Below are 14,272 nucleotides of genomic sequence, written 5' to 3'. Positions count from 1 at the left end.
AAAAGCTAATTGGTTCAGGTATCGGTACCAATACATGACAGCTACCAAAGCAGGTACCATACCAAAATACCTGTATCGATACTTGTACCTATACCGTACCAATAAATTCGGTACAATACTTGTTATTAACATTGGGTACTGGTACGGTACCAATCTCAACAGACAACTTTTGTTTAATGCGTGACAAGATTTTTGTGTTGTGTGAAGTGTAAACTTTCCTAACTTTGTGTCCGCCTAACCAATAGACACAACCCGTTTACTAGCCCTACAAATTATGCACCGGTAGCTTGTGGATATGTCACATGTTTAAAGATGAGGTTTGTTCCTTGAGTGGTTTTTGATAAAGCATTGCCTGTATTGTAAAAGAGTGTGTTTAGGTCCTGAAAATCAAGGTGCAAGGCTAGATCTTCACGTGCACGAGACATTATTTATATACAAGCAAATAGGGCATTATGTACAACTGAAAGTCGCTTTTTTTCCATATGCGCACACCCTAAGTATTCTCACCTACATGTGTACGAAAGATCGCGGAGAATTTTCTGATCAAGCTTCTTATAACTAGGCATACAAAAGATTCAAAATACTAATTTGGTAATAATCTAGGGAAAGAAGATTGCGTTAATAAATTTATAAAGAAAATGAAGATAAACACCTACTACTACAAAAGCAACAACCTTAACAAAGTGCTAATATTGTCTCACTTCATCTAGTGATATCATCAAAACTGCACTTTCATCCAAGTAATCTGTCTAAAATTACAACTTAAGAACAAGGCCAATAGGACAGTGATCACTTCCTGCAACGTCTGGAAGAATGAATGAATCATGAACATTGTCTGCAATTGATTCTGATACAAGGAAATAGTCGAGCCTCCATCCTGTTTATCAATTATCATAACACCGAACATATTAACATAACACATTATGTAATGATGATAATAATCATACATCAGATAAGCTTCAAACATAAGATGATACAGCAAGAAAGTACCTTTATTAGTCTTTCTTCCACCATGTCTGAATCCCCAATAAGTATAGCCAACGACATTCGGATGCTGCTTCCGGAAGGTATCAACAAAACCCTTTTTAAGGAAATTTTCCTCGAATGATGTTCTTTCTTCGATTGTAAAACCAGCACTTCGTTTGTTTCCCTATAATATTGAAACAATAACTTATGAATCAACTCATAAATATTGTTCCCAATTTAGTTAAAAGTGGTTAGTATCCACTTATAGTACGGATCACTTACCGCAGGATTGTAGATGTCGATTTCTTCATGAGCACAATTTAAATCGCCAGTCAAGATCACCGGTTTTGACTTTTCCAACTCCTACAGAAACGAATTTATCACGAATTTCAAACACTCCAAAAACAGAAATCATAGACAAATATTACATAACTGAGTATTTTTAAGATTTGGGAATTATACCTTTATGTAACTGCTAAGACTAGGATCCCAGTCGGTTATCCTGTAAGACTAGATTCAAAAAGCATATAAAATCATTACTTTAATGATAAAGAATCTAAAAAAAATCGATAATTTACAAGTTTGGTATATTTACCAGCCTTTTAAGACCGTCACCAGAATTAGGAACATATCCGCTAATTAAATAAAATGAATTGAATTCGGTTGTCACGATCCTTCCTTCACTATCATGGTCGGGTATGCCAAGTCCATATTTAACAGAAAGTGGTGGTATCTATCAAGGATTACAAAATATCAAAATAATAAACTAGTCTACTTTCATAATAAACGATAATGTTATGTAAAAATAATAATGTCGCTAAGAGTAATGATCGTACCCTAGAGATGATTGCAGTACCAGAGTAGCCAAGCTTAGAGACACTACAAGTCCAGAAGCTATTGTCGTATCCTTCTAGAAGACGTTGTTTTATTGCCTCTACATCTTTCTCCTGCTTTCACAATTAAACAAAACAAAATTAAAGAAATTATGATATTATATATACGGAAATGATAACTGTAGCCCTTATTTGGCTATGGTTAACAGCTTTGTGGTTATATATTAGGGTTAATATCTTAAAAAACAATATCCTTTCTTTTTCCCACAAAAAAAAGTACCTTTTCTAGTATCTAAACTTGCAGAAGATACACGAAAAAGTCATAAAGCTTGTTTAAACTGTACGTACTTTTGATTTTGTACTTTTAAATAATGACTCGTTAACTCTTAAATTGGTCCTAGTTTGAAGAAGTGACATTAACATTTTTGCAAAAAAAAAAAAATTAAATTACATTATTATTTTGACCAATTAAAAGTCAAGAAGTCATTATTTTCAAAAGTATGTGAGTTGCATACAGATTAAGGGACTTAAATATACAAAAAACTAGTTTAATGACTTTTTGTGTAGTTTTTAGAAGTTGCGGGACTTTAATAGATTAAAACTAGTTTAGGGACTTTCTTGTGTAGTTAATACACGTTGAGGGATTTCAACATACATAAATTAGTTTAGTGACTTTATTGATGAACTTTAGTACACCAAAATTAGATTGAGGGACTTTATCTTGGAAAGTGTGGCTACTATTTGAAATAAAACACAACCAAATTGGCATGGCCATAGGTAAATGGACTGAAATTGCAACCTCTAATTTGCATATTATGTTATGGATATCAAGGGAAGAAACTTACCTGTAATTTGGTTTCTTGCAAGCAAAGTACATCAAAATCTTCTCGTTGTGCAAGTTCCAATGCAGAAAAGCTTTCCAACTTTAGTAAAGCCCGTAAACCGTTCACATTCCAAGACATAATCTTCACATGTTTTGTATCACAATTAAGAGCAGGCGGCCTCATAATTTTAGGATTATAAGGTACCCATTCTTTTTGAGGTTTCTTGTGAGCAAGAACGGTCCATGGTTCCACTTGATGTTCTAAAACATCATTCTTTTTACCATTTTCAACATCCTTAGAATCTTCCAAAGTGATGTTTACATCTTTTGTGATTCGTTTTGCTCGTTTCTTGATACCCTTATCTACAGATACCGTGCTTGTAACCTCAGTATGTTGTTCAATGCGTAAACTCTTTGCCTTCCTTTTGGAACTTTTTTCATGGGATGATTCTTCTTCAATAATCTCTCAAGAATCTTGGTGTATAGATAATAAAGATTATTGTTAAGAAATGTAGAGGGTATTTAATAATGTATAACTACAAGAGTGAGTACCATCAACTTCTTCATCAAAGATTTTCTTTAATGTGTTTATGAGATCACTCTTAGAACCTTTTGTTGAACCCCCAATGCTCCTACAATTCAAAACCTCAATAAGGATACTTTATAGTTTATATCATATAAGATATATTGAACCAACTCAATGGATTACCGATAGAGAAGTTACCTCAATTTTGTTTTCAGTTGTTGAACCGTCATTCTCTCAATAGCATCATGATTGTTGCTAGCAGTTGAATTTTCAGCAATTTTACCGTTTGCTACAGTTTCCTGAATCACATCAAAATTTAAATAAAGGGGAATATAAATAACAATAAAACTTTGACATTTACGCATTTACGTTATATGCAGGTTAAAGACAAGCTTAGAAATACGAAAGGGATGTACCGATCAACTTGTATGCATAACATGATAAGTTGCAGTAGGACCAAATTACATAGGTAGTTAAAAATGTATTGCAATTTCATCAACCCTAATTTCTAAGTTAAACTGAATATGAGAGTTGATAGATCTATTGTATGCAGTTACCTCTGGTTGAATGGTTGATGAAGTGTTCATGTTTGAAGATGAAGAAAGCCTTTGAGACCTAATTCCTCTAGGGTTTATACAAATCAAAGCTCCTATTTTTAAGCTCTTCTGAGTTACTTCAATCCTATACACACACACCCAAAAAAAACAGATATAATAATAATAATAATAAGGTAATCATTATTCAGCAATAAAACAATAATTTTAGATAAATAAGAAGTATACAGAGATGATTTTGTATATAAATGTATATTGAATTAATTTGAGAAATGTGATACCTTTTGTGGATAAAGAAAGTTCGAAAACCCTAAAATTAACGTTTGATTCATGAGGAGGATAAACAAGCACCTTGTTGTTGACGATGACGATCATGATGATGATGACGACTACATATACCACTGCTTCAATACGCAGGTGGTCATCTTCAAGCTAACAGACCATGGAAGTTGATTTTTATTCAACAGGGTTAAATGTTTTAAAAGAGTAATAATAATAATAATAATAATAATAATAATATATTTTTGATTTTTTTTAAGTTGTAGTGTGAGTATGAAAGATGGAGTGGGATATGACGCGACAGGGACCAATTTTATTGTCCACGTGGCTTAGATGGAGATGATGTGGAGGATGGCAATCGCATCCTTCTAAGTTCTAATTGATTACATTAGAAAGTTAGAAACTTCGAGTATGGAGTGATGGATTCAAGAATATTTTTCTGTGGATTCATTATGTTTTGATGTTTGGATATCTAACGACTCGGTTTATGGATTTTTTTTTTTTAATTGGGTTGGGTCCATTTGAAATAGAATGATGTGGAGATAAAGTAAAATTCGAATTAGGTCAAGAAACTGTAAAATATATGTGTTCATGAGTTTTTTGATGAAAGAAAATGAAAAGGTAGTACTTTTTTGTCTCCTGACATTCCTTTGAAATAGAATGATGTAGAGATATAAAAAATTCTTTTCCTAGCTTTGTTGAAACTCATTAGTTTCTTTTTCTTTCTTTTGAACTCTCGAACATGAAATTAGATAATATTTTAAACAATACTCAAAGCATTCTCATTCTATCTTTTAAATATTTGTGAGGGAAGTTTGTAAGTTATAAGGTATTTTGAGTGGTTGTGAGTGTAAATTATAGAGTGGATAGAGAAAATATAGTGATTTTTTGTAAATTTAGGTAAAAGATAGTGATTTTTTTGTAAATTATAGGGTGGAGAAAGAAAACGATAATAATAAAGTATAAAAAAAATATTATTTAATTAAACAATAGAAAGAAATATAGTGTTTTTTAGTGTAATGATAAAGATAGAGATGGAGGATAAGTTAAGAATACTCATGGAGCACAAGTTGTGTATATTTGGCCCTATAAGCAAATTGATCTGAAAAATGTCTAATGCAACTTCTAATGCTTCAATTCATCTATTAGACTACGGACCCCACTCACCGATCCACGGTTGTTGCCTTCATTATCACTCCTCTTCTTCCTATATGTGCCTCCGCCGTTGCGTAGAGATCTCCACAATGGTAGTCTTGTTCTCATCAATGTATCAATGTGTGACCCTCGTGACGGCCACAATCATCACCAATCGCGGTGATGCAGTAAATAATTGGTATGGCCAAGGTGATAGACAACGGGATTGACGCTCTGATATTATAAGAGTGGCTTATCGTGTGATAATAGTTTGATAAAATTATTCATGTATCAATCACATAACATAGAAAGAAATCACCATTTAACATAAATTCTACTTATAAAAAAAACCACAACCTCCTCTATAGTGTATATTGGGTATGCATCTATCGATACTAATTAAGTTGATGGCTCAATATATGCCACCACTTTCAGTGGATGTGGATTGAAGATGTCATAGTCTTAAGACCAATTGTATCAATCGAATTCACAATGACTAACATTGTGGTTTTTTTATCGTAATCATATATTGGACTAGATTAGAAACCACAAATTTAAACATGGAGCATTTTTCGAAGTGATCGTACTCCATCTAGCAATTTACTGAAGTTAAGATATTTAGCATCTAAAATAATCTATACTACGTAATAAACTAGTTTGAGGTCTGTGTATTACACGGGTAATTGATGAAAATTTTAAACTCTAACCATTAATTGAAATTCAGTCAACAAAATGATCATATATTGTTAATGCAATTACAATTTGCATTACAATTAAGGTTACACAAATATGTTACAAATAATTAAAAAACTTTCTTGTACACTAATTTATTGTTGTATTGGTTGGTATACATTATTTATCAAAAATCAAAATTTTTAGTCTATGTCTTCTTATAACTCTTGCTAAGGTAATATATATGTTTGCTTGTAACTATTGATGTAGTCACGTATAATTGTCCATGTTACAAATAAGGTTTTTCAAGTACATACTAACCCTAAATAATAAGATATATATATATATATATATATATACACATGAAACTAACAAAATAAATATTCATACACATAAAATATCGTATCTTTTAAACAATTGATATGATGCCATTTAAGATCATCTGTTCATGTTTATCCAAAAAACAAGATTATCTCAAAACCAGATTACCTGAACTTTGATGATATAATCATCCTTAGAATCTGAAATTGATTGATCATAATAAACTTGTCAATATTCTGTGTATGACAAATTTTTAATTGATTTTATATTTTACAATTAAAAGTTATATAATCAAGCAACATATAAAATCGAAAATTAAAATATAACAAAATGATTTGTTTCATTTCCTATTAATGTAATTCATAGGAAAATGACAAAGACATATTAACCTTAAAGTCATTATTCAAATAACAGTGATTATTCTGAGTTAGGAGAATATTAAAATATTTAAAGTTACATAAAGTGAAGGTAGTGATTCTTATTTATAATAGTTCAAAGTATTGAATAAGGAATATTTAAATTTTGAACACTAATCCCGTGTTATTAGTTAATATTATGGAAAGTTGTTGAAATATTTAATTAATCAATATAAATATTTTTTAAAAACTTATAGAGAAAAAAAAAGAAGAAGAAGAAGAAGAAGAAGCAAAGATTTCGGATTCTATGAAAGTATGGTAAATGACTTTTAACCTAATTAACTATTTTTTTACAATTAATATGAAAACGAAATATCCTTGAAATATAATGAGGAACATGATTAAGTTAAAAATAATAAGAAAAATAAAAATAATAAATATTTCTATTAAGTTACATTATAACTAATGTGTGAATCTTAATGAATATTTATAACATATGTTAATAATAAATGTTATAACTATAACTGTTTTTTAAATTTTGTGTATAACTTTATTATTTTTAATATAAACCATAATAAACACTTTAATTATGTACTAAGCAACAGAAAACACTAACATAACTCCATTTCATTATATTTTTATAAAAATAAAATTAATAAGTTACTATAATATATAAACTACGTAAAAACCTAACAAAAATGATATTTTATTAATCTATATTTCAATATTCTAAATGATTTTTGGAAAGCGAAAATAGCGGGATGGGATTGAAATAGATTTTTTTATTTAAAATTTTGAATTTGAATATTTTTAATTGAGTAATTTGTCTTATAAGGCATATTAAATTAAATATATTTAAATGTATAAAAAGGTATAAATCAAGTCATAAAATGTATGTTTTTAAGCATTTTGGTCTAAGCTATGGAAGAAAATATTGAAAACTAAATATTGATCTTCTTATTACTAAAACCCTTTATATTAAATAAAAAGTCAAATAAATAAATGGCATATAGTTCATATAGTAAATCGTTATACATAAGGATTGTAATTATAATATTTAACTTTAATGAATTAATTAAAGCTAAACACCAAGATTTATGTAATAGGTATTCTCCATGTTTGCTATATTTATACAAAATGTTTAGAAAAAATTAAGAAAATACACATTTTCCTGAGTTCAAATGCATATGAGAAAATTTTAAATCCAAATTTGAAACCAACCTTATATAAAATATTATGCATTGTTGCTCGAATCCCAGTTTAAAAACAATTTGGAGTTTATTACCATATAAATCCAAATTCTTCGACAATGATGCGCCTTTATTTTCTTTAACTTGCTATTATCTGTGACTTGAAAATTTTATTTTAACAGGCCTGCAACTTCAATGTTGAAATTTCATTATTTCACCGTTAATGTTAATGAATGAATCGGTTAGAATTTACCTTTAATAAAAATAAACTTGAATTCATATATTGAAATGGCTTAAAGATAAGGGACCATATATTAAAATAGGTTGAAAAAATGATGAGGAGAGCTACGAGATTGATAAATGGCAAAATTGAGTAGTCTTTTATTAAAATAGATAGATAAAACTTTCTAAGTGTCACATACCATCACCAAAGTGATCCTTACAGAATTTTCCCTCACCTCTCCCGTATTAAATATATTTAACATTTCTCTTTATTATTAATAATTTTGTATTTCATTTTTTTTCTTTTTTAATTTTTCATTTTCTCTTTAATAATTCTTTCCTTATTTAAAAATTTTCACAACAACATAAATATGTTATTTTGTTTTATATAAATATATTGTATATTGTATTAGTTACTAATATTATGTTTTTATAAGTCATCAATTTTCACACTTATTTTGAATAATGATTTCAAAAATTAAGGTGTTAAATACACTTATTAAGGTTTTATAAGAAATGATATTATTGGACGAAGAGGCAACATTAATTTAAAATTAAAATTTCAACAAACTTTAACTTATTAAATATATATGATTATTAATTATTAAATTACAAGTTTTTTTTCTTTCAAACCCTGAAAAGACAAATTCACTATTGATGTATTATCAGCGTTTATGTTAACATAAACGAGCGGGTTCATTTAACTGGTTAAAGTATCAAGCATTGTTTAGGTCAAAACAGTTTATGATTAAAATGAGTTTCAGTCCACTGGTTGGTTTAAAAAAGTAGCCAGTTAAAACTTCTTTTTTAATTGACTATTTAATCAACTCATCATTTATGTTAAGTTCATCATCTCAAAAATACACAAAAAATAAGCACTATACTACGTGTTTTGGTTTTTGACGTGAATAAAACAACTTCTTATCTTTGGCATACAAATGTTAGACATTAGTACATTATTAATCATATGATAAATTAACTTTGTATATCCTTCTATTATTGAATATTTCAAAAATATAGATTTCTTTAGTAAGCGAGTTATACTTGCACCGAAAATTGAGATCGTTCAAGAAATTAGCAAACGTTTTGCTATCCATGTTCTGGGAGATGAAAAATATTACTATTCTTTGGATGGTGTCTATTAGACATAAAATGATACGTTACAAGAAAGTATTGTTTTTCTGATGTTTTAAATGACCTCAAAATCTAAGGTTGTCAAGTCATAGGTTAGTCCTAAAAGCTGATGTTGAATTGTTGTTGTTTAAAATATTAATTAGAAAAGTGGTCTATGCAATGAAACTAAACTACATGTGAAAATACAATATGATAACCGTGTTATAGAAGCCAATCAAATCCGGAAGTGATATTGTAACTCACATTTTTATTCTTAAAAAAAAATCCTATACCTTTAGATAAAATTATTAATATCAAAGAATAAAATTTTCGCTTTATTTTTGTTTTGCAATGAAGATTATAAAAGTTAAGATCAATCATATAGATGGTTGGTTTATTTTTGAGACAATTTATTTTAACTCATTGTCAGTTATGTGTTGCATTAGTTAAAGTTAAAAGCATAAACAATATGAAACTATTAAATTTTGATATAGAAAGTAAAGTTACAAATAAAACTACAAATATTGTGTATAAAGAAATATTTAGAGATTTATGAATTTTCTAATAACTTTGTATTTCCATATTATATAATGTGTAATTTATTCTACCATATAATATATATTTATATCTGTTGAACATATTCTTTGTATTTCAAACTGTGTTATTATTTTAATAAATTTATTTATTGTAACATGTGTGCTACACAGATAGCTACCCTAGTTATTATAATATATATAACTATAAGGTATATTTCTTTAACGTGTTCTTGGATATACTTACCTGACCTAGAATCTTGCTCTACAAATAAAAGAAATTGTTGAAGCTTAAATGTCAAGCCTACATTCACTCCTAATTTCTAATATCTCATCTCATTCATTTTAGCTATCATGGGTCATGGATAAAAATTATATTGTCACTTAGGTTATAACATAGTTAGATAGATTTTTTTTTCACCATTCAAAAGTGTGTAAATGTCACTTTTATAATCACTATTCAAAAAGTTTGTACGAGTCATTTTAAAAACGGACCTTATTTATGTCATTTTATTTTTTTCCTTTAATTTTTTTTTTCAAATAATAAATGTCACACCCCTACCTAAGATGGGAATGCCGGAGCGTGATCCGATTGCTCACAGCTCGAAGATACTATCATATATAAAATCTGACAATATCTAATTAATTATTTAATTCAAATAATACACATTATTCAAATACAACAATACAATTCAAATAAATAAATACAATCAATTAAATTTAAGTTTGTCTTCAATATAACCCTAAGATCTTTCTAAGTGTCCATCCTTCAACTCAGGCAACCTATATATGCGTAGAAAATAGAGTTTTGTCAACAAACATGTTGAGTGAGTTTACCACCAAGTTTTGACAGCAAAATAACGTTAATATGATAAATAAGCAACACGTAATAAATGCGGAAATGAAATCAAACCATAAGCAAGTAAGTTGTCGATTAAACCATTGCCAAGCGAATCGGGCGCTGGTAAATCAACCATGAGCAAATAAGAATAATAAGACCGTTGCCAAGCGAATCGGGCGGTGGTCAATAGAATGAGAACCCTCTCCAAGGGGGTATGTCAAACGAATGAATACAATAACACATAAGCACATAACAAGTAGATTTAATTAATCACACACAATTACACGCTTGCTATTTTTGATATGTATGTATATATAGATATGTATGTATAGTATTATATACGCATATGTCCCCAAAACATTTATGAAAGTCGAGTAAAATAGGGGAATGATAAAACTCACCTGATCAATTAAGCCAAACGGGAATATTTACAACAAGAACGATAATTACGCCATTCGAGAATTACCGACAATGATCCTAATTAAATAATGATATAAGTGAATTATAAGTGATATAATACGTATAATGGATTTGGGATTTCGATGTGAGTTGATTTACAATTATGATATGGTATGTTATGGATTGAACGATTGATCTCTATGGATTATTGGTATCGTTTAATTATAAAAATCATTGTTTAACGTATAATCGAACTTCCAAATAATTAATTTGAATAAATATAAGTTGAGAGCTATTATAATAATAATCATTTAAATATGTAATTATAATAAAATTTATATCTTAAAATCGTTAACGAAATTCGACGGTAAAAATATAGTTAACACTTTTAAATACGTCAATACGTTTATTATTTTTAAAATAAATAACACTTACATACACACACACACACACACATATATATAATATATTTATTAAATATAAATGAAATTTAGAAAGACGTTTTTACAACGAGAATCATTAACATTAGCGTCGGTTTTTAATAAAATAATTGTTGGTTCATTATTAATATATATATATATATATATATATATATATATATATATAGGGGAGGGATATTTTGATAACCATGTTGAGTTTTAAGAACTTAAGAACTCAATTCTTAGCCACACATTTTATTAAATGGATTGGATTGTGTTGTTGAGATTAAATATGACTAAAAAGTCAAAGTAGAAGAGAGAATAAAGTTGTAAGTGATTACACTAATTTTTACGTCCGTTACACATGTGTAATAAGTCGACTCGGCGCGTAAAAAATTCTGTATTTTTTTACGTGTATGTAACTTACATATATTACGCATGTATAAAAAAAATTCGAAAAAAAATCGTTACACTGAGTTCTTAAAACTCAAAGGGGTTCTCATTTGAAATCTCTCATATATATATATATATATATGTATGTATGTATGTATATTTACACGAAAACTTGTATCGAGACAAATTGACATTATACGTTTAATTTTAGGATGTCGGTTTCAACAAAACATTATTTAATTACTACTTAATATTGATTAAAATACTTATAACAAATCAAAACAACTCAAAAAAACAAGAAAACAAAAACAGGCCTCCTAGGATTCGAACCGGGTTTGCTGGCCGGCCTGAACACTTGAACACACACACATTAGTTGGTGTGTCAGTTGGTTTAACGTTGTAACCAGACATTTATATACAGAATGTTAAGTAACCCAATTGATCATAAAACCCTAGATTATCAATCGTGCAATCCGCTCCATGTCGGTTTAATTAATGTAGGGGTTATTGTAGAGCGTTCTGAGACGATCACAAACATATAATTTTATTACCTGATTGATGACAAGAACAGGGAGAACAACAAAACATTGGTCGTGGCAATAATGGAGTCGGAACAGGGTATTAGCAGACAAAATTAAACCAATCAACCATGGGGCTTCAGATCACGCTGGTATTAGGGAGTTGCAGGCACGAGGAATTGAATTATGAACGACTCTAGGTTATAAAATAGATTTTAGGTTAAGGCGGTTCATTTAATAAGTCAATTCGTATCCTTCTGTGATCTTGTTTCTAAATTAAGTGTGACGGTTAGGACGATAATGGCAAGAACAATCAAAATCAAGATTCAATTCCGAGTTTAGATCGTTATTGAGGCTCAAGTAATCTAAACGGATTCATGGTTTAGGTTAAACGGATCCGGGTAACTGGTTACGGGTCATGGATTATAAATTATTTTACAAAATTTGCAGTTAAGTCCTTGAAAATGAAGATGGATATAATAAAGGGTTAAAGTCTATGTTTGGGTTAAAAATGAATATTTTCCAAAGTTTTATATATATATTAAATAGATAATGAATAAATATAATTTGTATAGAATTTCCTCGATAAACATTATACTTTTTATTGTCAAAATTTCCCGAACTTAAAACGAGTCGGGTAAAAGATATAAATTCGTTCGTTGGAAACCCGAGTTGTTACAAAAAATTATTTACGTTTCGATCTAAATTTTATTAGCACCACAATTGTCATAACACACACAATTAAACTTCAGTGACTTTATGTTTATAACGTCCCAATGCAATGCGGGCGCATGTTAGTTGGGGTCAGGGGGTACCCTGCCCCCCCCCCCCCCGGTTTTTCCAATTCGGTAGTGTATATTTTTCGATATTCGGCCGAAAATTTTTATAGGTATTGAGCCCCCCCCCCCCCCCGGATTGTTTTTATACGTATCGAGCCCGACCCCCAAAAATAATTTCTTCATAGAATAATCCTGGTTCCCACTGCTTTTGTTTTATAAAAACCCGACATTTGATTTTATTTTATATAAAGTCTGTTTATTATTATAATTTGCTTTTTTTAAAAGAAATCCCAAACTTTAAGGGCTTGTATTGTAAATATGCTAAAGTTGTTAAATCAATAAAATATATCAAATAACAAATGACGGTTTGAATTAGGGTTCTGCCTTCGCGCCTATGCACAGGTCTCTAGACTCCAGCGGCATTCCAAACGTCCGTCAAAAGGTGAAACGGCAATAGCTGCAGCTTGCAGCGATCATCCACAGTCGCCAGCGCCCAGCCCCCAGCCAAAGGGCCACCTTTTCTCGCCACCAACGCCAACTGGAATACCAGAGCCCGACCTTCGTAACCGGTAATATAGGGTCGATTTTGTATGAACTCAGAGTCGAATTGGGTTAAAATCACTAAATTAGGTTCAAATCAACTAACCTGCGCTACTGATCGTACTGTTGCTTTTTTTTTTGAACTCAGAACTCGATTTGTATGAACTCAGAGCTTGCTTGTATGAACTCAGAATTACTTAATTAGTATTGTAATTTAACCGAATCATGCTGTTTCTTTTTTATTATGTAATAGGTATATCATGACCCGACCCGAACCACTGACTCGAAAATTTTTATATTGTTTGACTTTAACCCGACTCAAACTGAACCGCTGACCCAAAAATTTTTGAATCCATAACTTCGCCTCCCCCCCCCCCCCACTCGATAATTTTTCTCAAGATTCGCCACTACTGCTTAACATGTATCAACACCCATGATGCAATGCGCGGGCCATTTACTAGTTAATATAATTATGAGAGCATCCATAATAAGTATTTACGATAGTGTTTTTAAGGAGAGAGATGATGATATGGATGAGAGAATGTGTGATGTGAAGGAGAGGGTGAAGATTAGTTATTCTACAAAAACATCCGAAAACAATCTTCTGAGTGATTAGGAAAGATGAGAGAAATTGTGTTTTTAAAAGATTGTGATTGGTTGGGCATATGACAACTTGGTATAGGCTTAGGCTCGGGCTCTCTTTAAGTTAAATCATAATAGACCACGACCAGGCTGGGGCTCAGGCTCTCTTAAGTTAAACAAGCCGAGCTCGAGCTCGAGCGAGCTCAGGCTCAGCTCGTTTACATCCCTAGAAACCTCAAGCCTCGACCAAAAAATTAAGCCATACGTACCAATATAGCA

The 14,272-nt window shown here is 30.1% G+C and overlaps 1 protein-coding gene and 1 long non-coding RNA gene across 2 annotated transcripts; both read right to left on the bottom strand.

Moving 5' to 3' along the window:
- Positions 1-366: 366 nt before the first annotated feature.
- On the bottom strand, positions 367-3,189 carry LOC143545088 (DNA-(apurinic or apyrimidinic site) endonuclease, chloroplastic-like). The gene is made up of 8 exons (XM_077037034.1): positions 3,175-3,189; positions 2,645-3,085; positions 1,803-1,913; positions 1,562-1,699; positions 1,429-1,476; positions 1,249-1,329; positions 991-1,150; positions 367-877 (listed from the first exon to the last, which is right to left on the bottom strand). Exons 1-8 carry the CDS (start codon positions 3,187-3,189, stop codon positions 756-758), a joined length of 1,116 nt encoding a protein of 371 aa, XP_076893149.1. The 3' UTR covers positions 367-755.
- A 156-nt stretch (positions 3,190-3,345) lies between these two features.
- LOC143545103 (uncharacterized) lies at positions 3,346-4,017 on the bottom strand. Its single transcript, XR_013137368.1, has 3 exons — positions 3,984-4,017; positions 3,706-3,829; positions 3,346-3,447 (listed from the first exon to the last, which is right to left on the bottom strand). It is a non-coding gene; the product is annotated as an uncharacterized LOC143545103 (long non-coding RNA).
- Positions 4,018-14,272: the final 10,255 nt, after the last annotated feature.

This window comes from Bidens hawaiensis, unplaced genomic scaffold, assembly GCF_021521415.1.
Source record: "Bidens hawaiensis isolate Kalapana, Puna unplaced genomic scaffold, B.hawaiensis_p1.1 tig00013821_1, whole genome shotgun sequence".
Taxonomy (NCBI): domain Eukaryota; kingdom Viridiplantae; phylum Streptophyta; class Magnoliopsida; order Asterales; family Asteraceae; genus Bidens; species Bidens hawaiensis.
The sequence above is the reverse complement of the archived record's forward strand: the minus strand, read 5'-3'. Positions and strand labels throughout refer to the sequence as shown.